We start from the raw sequence: 15,420 nt of genomic DNA, 5'->3' as shown, positions 1-15,420 counted from the left end.
CTGCTTGGACAAAATGCCGTAATCTGGCACCGCGCGTTCTCAATGTGAGCAATGGATGCACGCATCGTGACGCCGAGCCCATGGAAATAATGCTCACATTAATGTCCCTAAATGAGCTATGGGGAGCACAGCAACCCACACCCCGACCAGGCATGGGGAGGATGAAATCATATGGAAATGTAGGAGTGTTTTCCTGGGCAGACGTAATTGTGCACTTATTTGTGCAGGGATTTTGCACAGCTCTGTGATGAGGAGAGGGAGGAGAGAGGTGTTATGGCCACTCTTGATTCCTCAGCGCTTTGCACAGATAACCCCCACTTGGTCCTATCAGGAGGTGATGTGGCTCTGCACTGGATGACAGCACGGCTGTATCATCCCCTGCCTATATACCCAGAGTGGGCAATAGCAGGCAGAAAATGGAAATGAAATTGAACATTATCAATGGTCCCATAGAGGGAAGACTGGAACAAATAGAGATGTTGAGGGTGGCTGCAGGCTGCTGGGGAGGTCAGGTCCCAGCGGGGCTGGGGATGCTCAGCTGCTGCCTCCGCTAATGGGGACAATGAGCTATGAACTGCTGTGTCACTGTTCTGAATGGCTTTCTCTTCATTAGGTGAGCACGACTCCAAACAATCTCAGACCCAATATTTTGGTTGTCACAGCTAGCTCCAAACGCTGGCAAAATACCCCTTCATTCGTCTTTTACTGCTTTCCTTTTCCCTTTTTAGTTGGCCCAACTTTTGCTTGGGTTGTTGTTCCCAGGCTATGCAATGCATCCATGCCATAGATCTGCCACTTTGCGGGGCTGGGAAAGCATCCCTTCAGGTTGCTGTGCCCCACTATTCAGCAGGCCTTATTGTGATGTGTCTGTGCTCTCTAGGTCGGAGTTGTTCAGTATGGAGAAGACGTGGTCCACGAGTTCCATTTAAATGACTACAGGTCTGTAAAAGACGTGGTAGCGGCTGCCAGCCACATAGAGCAAAGAGGAGGGACAGAGACCAGGACTGCCTACGGGATAGAGTTTGCTCGGTAAAAATCCCTCGCGTTCACCTTCATCTCCATAAGTTCAAACTCAGTGCCTTCTTCCCTTCTCTCCCTCGTCGCACTCCATCCCTCCCTGCAGTCTGCAAAGCGTGGGCACAGGAACGCAGCTGGGATGCAGGGGACACGTTGGGGTGGCTGTGACCCCTGCGGTGACTCTGAGCAGCCCAGGGCATCTCTTCAATTGCAGCTCGGAAGCGTTTCAGAAAGGTGGCCGGAAAGGGGCAAAGAGAGTAATGATTGTAATCACAGATGGAGAGTCGCACGACAGCCCAGACCTGGAGAAGGTGATTGAGGACAGCGAGAAGGACAACGTCACCAGATACGCGGTGGCGGTGAGTAGTGGGGTGCTTCGGGACAGCTCTGTCCATGGCAAGAAAACACCTGATCTCCACATCCCTACCTCCACCCCAGGTGTTGGGTTATTATAACAGAAGAGGAATCAATCCCGAAGCCTTTCTGAATGAAATTAAGTTCATAGCGAGCGACCCTGATGACAAACACTTCTTCAACGTCACGGATGAAGCGGCGCTCAAAGACATCGTGGACGCCTTGGGGGAAAGGATTTTCAGCCTGGAAGGTGAGCAGTGCCTTCCCTGCCCTCCCCATATTCCAACCCAGTCAATGGGAGCTGGGATAGCCACAGAGCACTGATGTTGGTACCTCCATATGCTGCTCATGCCCTAGGTTGAGTAAACAGGGGCGAGCTTTTTGGTTTTCACCACTGAATTTATCTCCATTTCATAAGGAAAGGGCATACTGGGACAAGTCATTGAAACTGAAGATGGAAGGCTTTCACTGAATATAAAAGAAAGAGGATTTGGGGGAATTCTAGTCAAACCAGCTCCTAACCTCCCCACCAGCTATCTCAGCCAGCCCAGTGCTTCTCCATGGCACAATATCTCACTAGCTGAGGAATTTCATCCAGTTGCAATGAAACAAAACCCTTTGAATCCACATTTGTTTTTTTTAATGCGATCCTGCAATTTGCAGCTAGGAAACAAGGCAGCTGCACAGAGGCAGTGCTCACGCTATTTATTCTGTATTTATTCAGTGGCTCATTAGCAGCACAAGTGTGTGTAATTGTGGTGATTGAGAGACATTTGTGCCAGCTGAGGTCATTTGTGCTCAGCAGGGTGGAGGTGCTCTCATCCCATCCAAACCAATGTCATCCCCTGCAGGAGAATTTTGCATTATATCCCTTCTTTTCCCTCTCAAGGAACCAACAAGAATGAAATTTCCTTTGGATTGGAGATGTCTCAGACTGGATTCTCATCACACATTGTGGAGGTGAGAGGCTAAATCCTCTTTGCTCCTGCTCCTGTAGATACCTGTAGGTATTTACAGCTGGGCGAAAGGGATGTGAAGGGGATCAGTGGGTGCTGCGCTGGTATAGGCTGCACAAGGAGTGCTGGGGTTGCTGGCCCTAGGGGTGTTCCAGGGATGTGGGCATGGTGGGATGGGTTGGGGAACTCAGAGGTCTTTTCCAGACTTAATGTTTCTATAATAGCCTAGAGACCGGGTGTTGAGGGATGCCACAAAACCAGCCTCTTGGGTCATGAAATCATAGAATCACTGAGGTCCTCACTCATTGGTCACCTTCACCTATACAAGAAAGCAGGAGAATTGTCTCTGATAAGCAAAAAATAGCATGAAAAGAGGCTTTAAAAATAAATGGCAATGAAACGAGATGCAATGCAAACCTCCTGCATGCTGTGCTGACCGTGCCATCTCTGCAGGATGGGATCCTGCTGGGTGCTGTGGGTGCCTACGACTGGAATGGGGCTGTGCTGAAGGAGACCAGCAGTGGGAAGGTGATCCCACTGCGTGAGTCCTACCTGCAGGAGTTCCCCGAGGAGCTGAAGAACCACGGCGCGTACCTCGGTGAGGCAGCTCAGCTGGGCTCTGCAGCTGGGATTTGCTGCTCAATGATAGGAAGCACAAACTGCTTCCTGAGTTGGGAAGGGCTGCCAACGTCAGGGGTAATGTCTGTCTATGCAAGACCTCTGGTAACCCCAGCACCAAAGGAGTGCCCCACCACAACTGCATCACTCAGCACAAATGTGACTGTGGTGCAGGAGGATCTCAGGCCCAGCTCACCCCCAGTGCTTACTGGAACAGCTTAAAAAACACTGACGAAATTTCATGCCCAGGGAGGAAATACCTGCTGTGCTAATCTGTTCCATGTGTGGGAGTCCCGCAGTGAGGATCCCGGGCTGGTTTGCAAAATGAAGCCTCTGCCCGGGCTGTGTGTGCTGAGACTGGGGGCTGCTCACCCACCAGGACACCAAGAGCCCCAGGCACTCCTTTCCTTACTGGAAGTGGTGGGAAAGACAGAAATAGCAAGGAAGTCCCTGTGTGCCCTGCCTGGGATCTGAGTGCTCCAAGGTTGATACTCTGCTTAGAAATATCCCCCCAGGAGGGGAATGTGTGGAGAACGCAAAGCCTAAGGTAGGGTCAGTGCCCAAGGAAAAGGGGCCCGTGAGCCCCAGCAGCCCCTGGGCACTCACATCTCAGCTCAGTGTGACTCTGGGGGATCTGAGCCAGCCTCGGAGCCGGCTGTGCTTTGAGGCTCTAAAATGATCTGTAGGAACCTCAAGCAGACCCCAAGTTTGAAAAATGGGGTTTGTCAGCCCCAGGGTTACATTGCTGTGTAAGCTCCTCTGCAGCCACCAGCAAATGCCATAGCCTGGTGTGCAGAAATACCAGGGTCAGAAATGAGGATCGCTTGGGGTTGTTATCTTGGCAGGGTTACTCCAATACACATTTCTGAGCAGTGTTTGGGATGGTTCATGGCTTTTATTGCACTGTGAATTTTCACTTTGAGCATCAGCAAAATCTTTTGCACGTGCAAATTGCTTTGAACACGGGTCTGGAAGAGCGATGCAGCAGCTCTGCAGAAAGATCAGTGCATGCATCCTGCTAGGGTTTGCTTACCTTCAAATGAGCCGTGAAATACAAGTGGCCAGGCTGTGAAATGGCCTTGCTGTCACTGAGAGATGGGTTCTGCACAGGGTTTGCTGGCTGCATCAGTGGATGCCAAAGCCCTGGAGCTGGCTGTGCTCTATCTAAGTGATGTAGGAGAAGCCTTGGTCACAGCTCACCAGGAGGTCAGAGGTGACCCTGTGCGGGATATAGGATGGGACAGGCAGGAGGCAGATCTTGCTCACCCCACACCCACCCCACAGGTTACACCGTCTCGTCTGTTGTGTCCACTGCACGCGAGCGGCTCTACGTCGCGGGAGCACCCAGGTTCAACCACACTGGGAAGGTCATCATCTTCACCATGCACAGCAACCGCAACCTGACCATCCACCAGGCGCTGAAAGGAGAGCAGGTAATGTGAGACATGGTTGCAATGCCACCTTCTGCTCCTCCTCTCCCTGCATGCAGCATGGATTTGCCCAGCTGCTGTGTGCTCCCATACTGATGCTCCCCATTCATTTTGCACCATAACGTATGAATAGTTGGGCTGTTGCTGCACGTGCAGCCCCAGAAGGCATAGGAGAAGAGGGGACTGGAGCTGTCCTTGCAGGCAGGGTCACCATCCCCAAGTGCTCCCATCCTCCTCTTGTCTCCTCCAGATTGGTTCCTACTATGGAAGTGAGATCAACTCCCTGGACGTGAATGGCGATGGTGTCACAGACGTTCTGCTGGTGGGAGCCCCCATGTACTTCAGTGAGGGCAGGGAGAGGGGCAAAGTCTACGTCTACACCCTGCAAGAGGTACAATCATGTCAGCGCCATCACAGAGCTCAGCAGCATGGCTCGTTATGGCACCCATGTGCCACAAACCTATTATTTTGTAGGAGTCACCTCTGGTCTATTTCTGCTTTAGAGTTTTCCAGCTTCTCTGCTAACACTTTCTCCTTGCAGAACCACTTTGTCTCCAGCGGGGCCCTCGAGGACCTGCAAAGCTACCAGAACTCACGCTTTGGCTCCTGCATTGCTGCTGTGCCTGACCTCAACCAGGACTCCTACAATGATGTTGTCATCGGGGCACCTTTGGAAGATGACCACCAAGGAGCTATCTACGTCTTCCTTGGCTTTGAGGAGACCATCCTAAAGAAGTACAAGCAGGTACAGATCCCAGGGCTTTGGTTGGCTCCATTCTTCATCAGCTGTGCCCATGGACGCTGATGGTCATTTAATTCACCAAACCCAGTCTGAAGTCAGCGTCCATCAGTGTCCATGAGCGCAGCAATGGTGCGTTCGGTCATTGATTTGCGTGGACCAGGAATTTATGCTGTTTTTTCTCATTGCACAGCCATCCATTATTTTCCCCTTTGGTGGGCCCAAGACAAAACAAATGCATGGTATGGAGAACATGCTCAGCATCCAGAGCAGCAGTTTGCTTTAGATAAAATACTAAAAAAATTACTCACAAGGAATAGTAAATGTCAGCAGAAATCTTTTGGATCGTGTCTCCAAAGAGAAACTTCTCACATCCTCTGACAAACCAAGTTTGATGCAATTACTTGGGAATGGGCATCCTCAGTAACCCAGTAACCTGGGGAGCTGGCACAGCAAACCTTGGTGCACCCACACCCACATGAACACCCAACCGTCACGAATGCTGAATTTGCAGGCAGAGGTACAAACCAGACTGGATTCTTTTCCTTTTGCTTTTCAGCGGATAGCAGCTGCAGACCTCGGACCAGGCCTGATGTATTTTGGATGCAGCGTCCATGGACAGCTGGACCTGAATGAGGATGGGCTCATAGACTTGGCTGTCGGCTCCCTGGGGAACGCTGTGGTGCTATGGTTAGTCCATCTCATTTGGCACTGTCCTCTGCCCAAAGTCCATTGCAATGTGCTCATGTTTTCAGGGGAAAATGATCTCCCAAAATCCTGACCCATTTTTCCAGAATAACACCCGCTGTCTGGTGGGACTGTGGGATTCCAGATGCAGTTGAGTCCTAGAAAGAACATCAGGGATGTTTTACATGGAATCTCATCATTGGTTCCCTGGGAGTTTCAGAGTAGTGTATTCAACTGTGATGATACAGAGACAATTCCTACTCTTATTAAATAAGGCAACAATAATTTCAAACACTGATTAACACTTGGGAGGTTCCTTGGGGCTGTTAGGATGCAGGTAGCTGCCCCAGTGGAGATGCTCTGCCTGCACAGCCCCTGGGGCTGCAGAAGCTCAAGAGCACATGCAAGGCATCAAGTCCTGCTCTCAGCAGTGAGCTTCTCCTCTGTCATAAGCAGGGGGCAAATGCATAGAAGAGCCCCTGTGCTTCCAGTGCTACACAGCTGAGCTGAGAGCAGGTCTGCATGCTGCCTTTGGTTTTCTCCATATTGAGAAAAAAGTGTGAAAAGGGTGAATCTAGAGATCTGGGGTTTTCTGTCAGATGCTGTGGTCATGCGTGGGTGCTCCATGCTGCAGAAACTTGCTCGCCCCTCAGGTCCCGCAGCGTTGTCCAGATCAATGCCAGTATCCGCTTCGAGCCCCCCAAGATTAACATCTTCACCAAGGACTGTAAGCGCAATGGGAAGGATGCCACCTGCATGACAGCCTTCGTCTGCTTCACTGCCATCTTCCTCTCAGCCCACTTCCAGACAGCCAGTGTGGGTAAGCAGCGGGCAGAACCCCCATGTGCTCCTTAGAAGGCTCCCAGCCCTGCAGGTTCTCACCTCTGCCCCATTACACAGCCATCTCACTGCCTCACATCCACCAGGACAATGGGACGTGCGTGGTCCCACAGAGCTCCCCTCGCCCTGTGCTGCAGCAGCAGGGCACATCTGCACTCCAGATGTGCACACTTCCGATCAGCTCGGAGCAGCTTTACTGACGGAGTGCTCTGCTTTGAAAGCACCACGCGCTGCTGTGACCCCACATCCACCCCAGTGCCTGGGACTCAGTGGGGATCAGAGCAGCTCAGCCCCGAAGCTGGCAGCAAATTCTCTCAAAGGGTGATCCAGATGGGGGGGAAAAATCTGGTCCTGAGCAAAGCTCAAGTGACACCAACTCTTTGCTTCCCCACATACTGGGTGCAAAGTTATCCTTCTTGGTACCACTTGAGGACCCTCAGTTGCTTTGCTGTAGTGCACAGCACAGCACACCCGGGGAGCAACACCTCCAGAGCAGTTACAGGTCAATGTGTCAATGTATGAGCCAAATGTTTGGATATCCTGCACATAACCCAACGCTTTTGTTGCAGCACTGCGGTACGAGGCGGCCATCGACGAGCGGCGGTACGCACCGCGGGCACTGCTGGATGAGAGTGGTGAGCGGCATGCACAGCAAGCACTGGTGCTGCCAGCAGGGCAGGAGCACTGCGAGACACTGCGCTTCCATGTGCTGGTGAGTGGGGCTGTGTTGCGGTCCCACTGCTGCAGGGCTGCATCTGCAGGAGGGAGGACGCTCTCCCCTTTGTGCAGAGCAGCAATGCAGCAGCATGCATCCATAGGGTGATGGCTGAGGGCTCTGTGTGGCTGGGAAGGAGCCTGGTTGCTTAGCCTGGATTTGTTTGCACTGGGTTTGATGTCATCAAGGATGGGTCACGGTCAAGGAGCTGCCATCGCATTCCAGCTTGCTCTGTGCACATCCTGGGGATGGAATGCACTCCGTGCCTGGATCAGGGTGGTTCTCCCATTCCAAAGTCAATGCAAATTCACTTTTTCCTGTTGGAAGCCATTCGGCCCCTGCTGCTCCTATCTGCTGCATCCCAAACCTCATGGTCCCCTCCCCAATCGCAGGAGCCGGCAATATCCTTGATGCTGTGCATGGGGAACAGCTGATGCACAAATCTGGCCAAACTCAAACATTCCCAGCAAGTGATGAGAATTCTTTGGAGGCCAAGGAGGCTGCCAGACTGGCCTGGCCCCAAACCCCAGCCTGAACTGCCATGAACTTCTGGGAAATTTTTGGTTCTGGAGATGGAGCTTAAAGATGGAGCTTGGGATTTAGCTCCAGAAGCATCATGCTTTGAATTAGCCTTGTGCATGTCATGTGTTTGGGGCATGGTATGGGGGGGATTTATGGAGGTGCAGCAATGTGTGTGCTGTTACCACCTGGGTGAGCTCCAGGGATGGACCCCAGGGCAGCTCTGGTGTGGTGATCCTGGGCACCTCACACCCACCTGCACCATTGGATGTGCACATGCGTGGGTGCTGCTCAGCACCTCAGGGCTTGCAGCGTCCCTGTCCCTTGGTAAGGATTAGCTGGAGAGGGAGGATGATCATGCACAAAGAATACTGCATTGCAAACTCTTGTTTCATAAAAAAAACCACCATGCCACCGCAAGCAATGGCCCTGTCCTCCCCAACACTGCTTTCTGCCTGCTGCAGGACACAGCTGACTATGTGAAACCGGTGACTTTCTCCATTGACTACGAGCTGGAGCACCCCGAGAGCGGCCCCGTGCTGGACGATGGCTGGCCCACCTCACTCCGGGTCTCAGTACGTGCAGCACCCTCATGCAGGGCATCATTTAGCAGGGTGGCTGCAATGGTGTGGGCAAGAAATCCTTGCTGTCTGCTGTGACATGTCCCTGTTCCTTGCAGAAGGAGTTGGACTAGATGGCCTTTAAAGGTCCCTTCTAACTCAAATGCTTTTATGATGCTATGAAAATCCAACCAGCAATGGCAACCCAGCAAAGCACCAGATGCTGACTGTTTCTATTACTTATTCCTAGGGAATTTTGCCATGGGATTTGGGAGTTGTGGCTGGGGATGCCGCACCATGGGGGTGTGCATCCATGGTAGCCCTGGTTTTAAGCAGGTGTTACCCATGGGAGCTTAGTTGCAGAAGGGTGGGTGCACACCACACATGATAAGTGTTGCCCAGCAGTGCTGGAAGCTGGGTAGGGCTGGTGACTGTCAAGGACTTTTGTGTCTGCAGCTGGAATTGAAAATCCAATTTAGAGATCAGCGTGGTCAGTGGGCTTATCCCCAAAGGGAACATCTGCCGCCTTACCCCGGGGCTGCCACCTCCATCCCTCCTGTGAGCAGCACAGCCTGATGCTCTCCAGGGCAAAACCTTCACCGGTCTGTTCTTGTTGTCCCCACCAGGTCCCTTTCTGGAACGGGTGCAACGAGGATGAGCACTGTGTCCCTGACCTGGTCCTGGATGCCCGAAGCGATGTGCCCAGTGCCATGTGAGTTGGCCATGCCAGGGATGGCTTCCCATTCCAACCCCAGCGGCAGTGTAGGTCCTACACCGAGCACCTGGATGCTCCCAGTATGGGTGGCATAGGGCTGGCAGAGCACAGAGCAGTCCTGCTCCACTCCCTGAGCATCCCCACTCTCAACTGGGAATGGATTGGTGTATTTCCAAACAACTCCTATCCAACGCCATGGTGATGGGGCCCCAGAGACAAATCAGAAAATAACAGGGGGATAAATGCCAGGCTTGACTCACGCAGCAGAAATAATTATATGCTACGTCTGATCCCTTAAAGAGCTTTGAAAGGCCATCTCGGGGGGCCTGGCCCTCCGCTCACGTTGGTGGCAGTGGGTTCTGCGCTGAGCTCACGGCGGTAAGGAGGTGACATCTGCTGAGAAAATCACTCTTGAGGTTGTGCGTTGGAACAGACGCGTTCCTTCACGTCCCCCAGCGAGGCTGCAGGGCTTTGACATGCTGATGCCGTGGGATTTACATCCTGCCCTCGTCCTGCAGGGAGTTCTGCAGCAGAGCCCTGCGCCGTGCAGCGCCCGCCTGCTCTGCCTTCAGCCTCTCCTTTGATGCTTCCGTCTTCATCATTGAGAGCACCCGCAGGAGGGTGGCTGTGGAGGCACTGCTGGAGAACCGTGGTGAGAATGCCTACAGCACTGTGCTCAACATCTCCTTCTCCAGGAACCTGCAGTTTGCCAGCCTCATCCCCAAGGTGCGGTGCTGGGAGCTCTGGTGGTTGGGAGAAGGGTGTCCTATGCCCTGTGTGTTCAGCTCCTTGGTGTTTGTTGCCTCTTCAGCTCCTCATTTTGGAAATACAGCCATGTTTTTCAGTTCAGGCATGGTTATCAAATGGTTGCTCTGCTCATGGGCGCCTGGCTGCCACGGCTCAGAAATAAGCAGGTTGCTGACAGAGGCGTGGGGGCTGTTGGAGGCTTGGAGCTTCCCAGAGAGCTGGAGGTGTTCGGGCAGCAGGGACCCAATCCTTGAGCTGAGCTAATTAACGATTACTCCTCATCTGGTCAGCGCGCAGATCAGTAACTCCTGATGATCACAGTTCACAGGGAAGCATAGAAAGATCTTGAATACGGTGCCAAGAACAATCGGTTTCATTCATTCAGTGCTGTAGTTAAGCTTTGAAAGAGGATTTAAATGGGAAAGCTGGAAGGGGGGTGTCGGAAGTGCTGCTCTCCAGGAGCTGAATGGGGGGCTGCCCCTGCAGCAATGCATGGGGAGGCTTTTCCTTGCTTGTTTGTTAAATGTCTCTCTCGTGAGGAGCACGGCCAGGAGGTGGTGCCCGCAGCCAATCGCAGTGTCACAGCTGCTCTGCATCCCGTTTCAGGATGACACAGACATCAATATCGACTGTGCGACTGAAGAGAAGCACCCCAACAAGAGGGTCTGCAATGTGAGCTACCCCTTCTTCCGTGCCAAAGCCAAGGTAATGCCATCCCCTTAAGAAGCCCTTGGTTCAGGTGTGCCCGACCCCAAAGCCAGCTGTGGGCTCTGCAGCCTGACCATGATCAAGATTCCATTTCCAAGGCAAGGAGCCAACTTTCCCACCTTTACTTTCCACCATGTGTTTTTCTGCCTCAAATTAACCAAGATCAATCAGTTCCCTGCCCACTCCCACAGCAACACCTCACCGAGCTGCCCTCCATAAAACCCTTCCAGCCCCCAGATCTGGCCAAAGTTGCACTGTGTCAAAGCCTGGAAGTGATAGGTGAACCCCAGGCACCTTGACAGCTCCCGGAAGGGTATTTTGGATGCTTGTGGCCGGGAGTGAGCAGGGAGCAGCTCCCCATGACCTCCGAGGGCTGAGAATGCATCTGCATGGCATCAGGTAGCCCCGGTCCTGCCAAGACAAAGACAAAGCTGGAGATGGAAATTTGGCCAGTGAGCAGCGGGAGCTTTAATATCATAATCAGCTGTGCAGTTCCAGACGGCTTGAGGTCATCGCCACGGCGCTCACAGATGTGACACACATCACATGTTATTGCCATTGGCCCCCAGCCCCACCGGCCGACCCCATGCTGCAGATGTGCACTGCAGCCCTGCGCTGCTCCCCCCAGGAGTGCCCTTTCCTGAGGGGCTGCTTTGTTCTCCAGCCTCGGAGAGAAAAATGCAGCACATGGGAGGAAGGGAGCAAATCCTGCACGTCCCCAGCACGGCCTCTTTCCCTGCTGGGAAGACGGGGCTCTGTGTGTTGCCCTGCAGCATCTCCCCACTGGTGCGGGAGGTTTTTCCCACGTAACGCTTTCTCCCAACCCCCACAGGTGGCATTTCGCCTGGATTTTGAGTTCAGCAAGTCAGTTTTCCTGCAAAGCATGGAGATCTACCTGGTTGCCAACAGGTTAATGCTAGCTGCACCCCCTCGCTGTCTGCAGCATCGCTCCCCCTCTGCCTGCAGCTCTCTGCTGGGGGGGGTGGTGGGGGGTGGGGAGGGACCCTGTGGTGCTTTGCTCAGTGCTGTGTTTGCTGCATCCAGATGGGGAGGACCTGCATGGAAACACCACTGCTGTGGGTTCCCCTGCTCAGTGCCCATAGGGCTGCTGTCTGTGTGCAGCCTTCCACCAAACACCTCGCAGTTACGGCCTCAGGCTGATGAAAGCTCTGCAGTAGAATTGCTTCTCTCTGTGCTCTGGCTGTAAAGTAGAAGTGGACCCTTTCCTATTGCACTCCTGCACCCCTCATCACAACAAAAATACCCAGGAGCCGCTCACGCTGTGCTTCGCTGCTCTTTCAGTGACAGTGAGGAGAAGGAGAGCACCAAGGACGACAACGTCGCCCACCTCAACTTCCAGCTGAAGTACGAGGCCGACCTGCTGTTCACCAGGTGCAGGGCAGGGGGACACAGAGCGGGGGCTCTGCATCATTGCTTGCTGCCACGCTTGAAAAATCAGCAGTGAGAAGCAAGGAGGGAGCTGTGTTGTGTTGCAATTATTAGTGGGAGGGGGAAACAGCTTTCTGGAGGCAATGATGTTCCTAGCAGGTGTCTGCAGCCAGTGCTGGGGCTGTAAAGCTGCACCTGGGCTGGCAGCTGTGTGGCTTCCATTCACCTCTCCAAGCAGAGGAGTGTGCATGGAGAGCTTTGGGCATCTGCTAGAGCAGAGCGTGTCCTCTGTCCAAAGCAAGGAGGGAGTGAAGGCACAGCTGATAATTTATTAACCTGTTTGCAAGAAGAAACGTGGACAGTCCCTGGCACTGCTCGCTGTGATTCCTGGAAGGCTTTCTGGACCTTCAGACACTCTTTTTTGTTGTTGGGCTTTTTTTTTTAACACCAGAGGGCCTGGGGCAGAGAAAATAAAGCCGCTTCATTACCAACAATTTACAGGAGCATTCTGTCCCCCTCTGTCACCACAGGGCATCCAGCCTCGACTACTATGAGATCAGATCCAACAGCTCCCTGGAGAGGTACAACAGCATCGGTCCCCCCTTCCACTGCATCTTCAAGGTAAAGAACTGACTGCATCCCACCCCCACGTCACCGCCCTGCTCGCCTCCCATCCCTCAGCCCTGCCCTTTCTCCCTGCAGCTGCAGAACCTGGGCTTCTTCCCCGTGGAGGGAGTGACCATCAAACTCACCGTCCCTGTGGCCACCAGGGCTGGCAACCGCCTCCTGCTCCTCACCGAGCTCCTGGTGGACCAGGTAGGGAGGGGCACATCCTGGCAAAAACCCTCTGCACTGGGTTTGGAGGTGGGATGGAGGCGCCCCATGGTGGGTGGCCCCATGTCGTGCATCACATCGTGGTCACTCTGAAGTCCCCACAGCAGGCCATGATGCAGCAGTGACAGCTCTGAGCAGCAGGGCAGCGTCGGGTCCCCCATTCCCACCGGAATGCAATGAGGTGGCAGCAGCACATCTCCATCCCCATCTGCTTTTCCCACAGGAGAACACAACCTGCAACATCTGGGGGAACACCACCGACTACCGCCACACACCGACTGAGGAGGACCTGTCCCGTACCCCCCTCCTGGTAGGCACTGAGCCCTGCAGAGGAACCTCAGCATGGGGAACCCTGGGGCTGTCCCTGCTCGGCGCCACAGTTAGGACTCCCAATGCACCAATTCCCCCTTTGCAGAACCACAGCAACTCCGACATCATTTCCATTGACTGCAATGTGAAATTGGCCCCCAATGAGGAGATGAACCTCCACCTGCATGGCAATCTGTGGATGAAGTCACTGAAAGCAGTAAGTCCTTCAGAAGCAAAGCCGTGGGGCTGCAGGGGACGCCCCCTGGGCTGCAGCTCCCCATCCCGTGGCCAGAGCTCAACTCCAGCCTCTCTTTGTGCAGCTGAGGTTCAAGTCACTGAAGCTGACCACCAATGCTGCCCTCCAGCGACACTTTGGGAGCCCCTTTGTCTTCCGTGAGGAGGACCCCAGCCGTCAGGTGAGCCCTGGGCTGGGAAACCGGTGGGGGTGGGACAACCCCATGCAGCCCCATGGCTTTGGGGTTGTTCTGATCTTGCTGGCAAAGCATGGTGGTGGCTGGCAGAAGGGCTGGAACAACCCATGCTGGGCACACAACATTGGGTACCCAATGGCTCCAGCATCCTCCAGCATCGCGTCCACTCCTGGCTCCTGCACCCCAAACCAGCATCGCTCTCTCCCTGCCCTTTGCCTTCCAGATAACATTTGAAATCTCCAAGCCAGAGGAGTCGCAGATCCCCATCTGGATCATCCTGGGCAGCACGCTGGGGGGGCTCCTGCTACTGGCACTGCTGGTGCTCGTGCTCTGGAAGGTGAGCAGTGCCCTGGGGGGGGGGGCTGTGCTAAGGGGGGATCCCTGTCTCTGTGCCCACAGCTCCCACCTCTCCTGTGGCTGCTGGGGAAAAACGCAGCCTCACACCAAGGGTGCTCTATTGGGCACCGCAGCAGCGTTTCTCTTTTTTCCACATCCGTTGTGTTCACATTTCAGGCTTCAACCGCCTGACGACATCCCTTTAAAAGAGAGGCGTTCCCACGCAGCCAGCCCGAGTGATGCTGGGCTTTTTCTCTTCTCTCTGATCCCTACAGCTCGGCTTTTTTCAGAGCGGCAGCCGCCGGCGGGAGGCGGAGGAGCAGCGGAGCGCAGCGGTGCTGGAGTGATGCTGGCGGGGGGGGGGCGCCTCTCGCTGCCTCCTGGGCGCACTGCCCACCGCCCCTCTCGGTGCTGGGAGAGCCCGGGGGTGCATCGGGACGAGGGTGCGCGCTGTGGGGGGGGTGTGAAATCGCCTCGACAGCTCCAAAACCCAAAAGAAAACACGAAGATAGGTGGCCAAAGAAGAAGCCGTACACCCACCCCCCCGTTCGGTGGCTTTATGCCATGGGAGCACAGCGAGAGGAACTTAAGACTGCTTCGGGGACAGCAGCACCAATGCGACAAGCAGGAGCGAACCCAGCACCCAACGTGGGGCTGCAGCACCTCCATGGGCACCACCTCTACCGCATTCATTACTTCTCAGATACGTATACCTTCTACTTTCCATCACGGAGCTGTGCCAAACCCCAGGGCCCACCTGTCCCCCTCTCCCCCCAGAAAGGGGGCAAAAGGACCAAAGTTTGGCTCCGTCCGCCGGGCAGCGCTGGGGTGGGCACAGGGTTGGAGTCGCCTCCTCCTTCATGCACTGAACACAGACAGCCGCAGAGTGAAGCACCTTAGGGCAGAAGGGGGGCTGGCAGTGCTCAGCACCCAGCAGAGGGTCGGTGCTGTCCGACAACGCTCTTCCTTTACAGCGTAGCAGGATAATTTATGCTGATGTTAATGGTAAGGGACGGGAAGGAAGCTACGTCCGCCCAACGTGTAATGGCGGTTGGTAAAGAAGTTTTTGGGGTGGGTTTTTGTTTTTGGTTTCGTTCGGTTTTTAAAGGATTAAAAATATGGTATGTGAAAACCGAAGGGCCTCCTGTCCTCTTCTGTGCTACGGGGGGAGGAAGCAGTGGGGTTCTCCCCATGGACCGGGGGCTGCAGGGGGGATTTCCTCCCAGCACAGGGGCTGTGCCATCTATGGGCAGTGCCTGCAGGGCAGGGAGGAATGGGCCTGGGTGCATACCTATGGATGTACACATTGTATGCACATACATACATGGACATACACATGCATACACATATACAGCTATACGTACACACATACATATGCACACACATATATATACTCATACATACACACATATGTATACATAAACATACACATATATTCATACATACATATGCATGCTTATATATGTGTGTATATATATATATACACACTCACGTACATATACATGCTTGTACATAT

The 15,420-nt window shown here is 53.9% G+C and overlaps 1 protein-coding gene across 6 annotated transcripts in view; it reads left to right on the top strand.

The window, feature by feature from the left end:
* ITGA11 (integrin subunit alpha 11) overlaps positions 1-15,041 on the top strand; it is a 51,067-nt gene extending 36,026 nt beyond the window's left edge. For 4 of the 6 annotated variants that reach the window (XM_040706686.2, XM_015292218.4, XM_015292219.4 and 1 more), the window contains 24 exons: positions 881-1,029; positions 1,232-1,376; positions 1,456-1,621; positions 2,261-2,331; positions 2,781-2,925; positions 4,230-4,378; positions 4,626-4,766; positions 4,917-5,120; positions 5,674-5,804; positions 6,455-6,621; positions 7,211-7,353; positions 8,340-8,450; positions 9,062-9,147; positions 9,669-9,876; positions 10,504-10,602; positions 11,438-11,514; positions 11,908-11,997; positions 12,525-12,615; positions 12,697-12,810; positions 13,052-13,138; positions 13,244-13,354; positions 13,458-13,553; positions 13,792-13,905; positions 14,180-15,041. In XM_040706686.2, coding sequence (XP_040562620.1) covers positions 881-1,029; positions 1,232-1,376; positions 1,456-1,621; positions 2,261-2,331; positions 2,781-2,925; positions 4,230-4,378; positions 4,626-4,766; positions 4,917-5,120; positions 5,674-5,804; positions 6,455-6,621; positions 7,211-7,353; positions 8,340-8,450; positions 9,062-9,147; positions 9,669-9,876; positions 10,504-10,602; positions 11,438-11,514; positions 11,908-11,997; positions 12,525-12,615; positions 12,697-12,810; positions 13,052-13,138; positions 13,244-13,354; positions 13,458-13,553; positions 13,792-13,905; positions 14,180-14,251 — 2,967 coding nt within the window. In that variant the 3' untranslated portion in view covers positions 14,252-15,041. Of the gene's footprint in view, positions 1-880; positions 1,030-1,231; positions 1,377-1,455; positions 1,622-2,260; positions 2,332-2,780; positions 2,926-4,229; positions 4,379-4,625; positions 4,767-4,916; positions 5,121-5,673; positions 5,805-6,454; positions 6,622-7,210; positions 7,354-8,339; positions 8,451-9,061; positions 9,148-9,668; positions 9,877-10,503; positions 10,603-11,437; positions 11,515-11,907; positions 11,998-12,524; positions 12,616-12,696; positions 12,811-13,051; positions 13,139-13,243; positions 13,355-13,457; positions 13,554-13,791; positions 13,906-14,081 lie in introns of all 6 variants that reach the window. The other 2 variants (XM_015292216.3, XM_015292217.4) reach the window with 2 other exon arrangements.
* The last annotated feature ends 379 nt before the right edge of the window (positions 15,042-15,420 follow it).

Source organism: Gallus gallus, chromosome 10 (assembly GCF_016699485.2).
Source record: "Gallus gallus isolate bGalGal1 chromosome 10, bGalGal1.mat.broiler.GRCg7b, whole genome shotgun sequence".
Lineage (NCBI taxonomy): Eukaryota > Metazoa > Chordata > Aves > Galliformes > Phasianidae > Gallus > Gallus gallus.
This window is presented reverse-complemented; position numbering and strand designations above follow the sequence as displayed.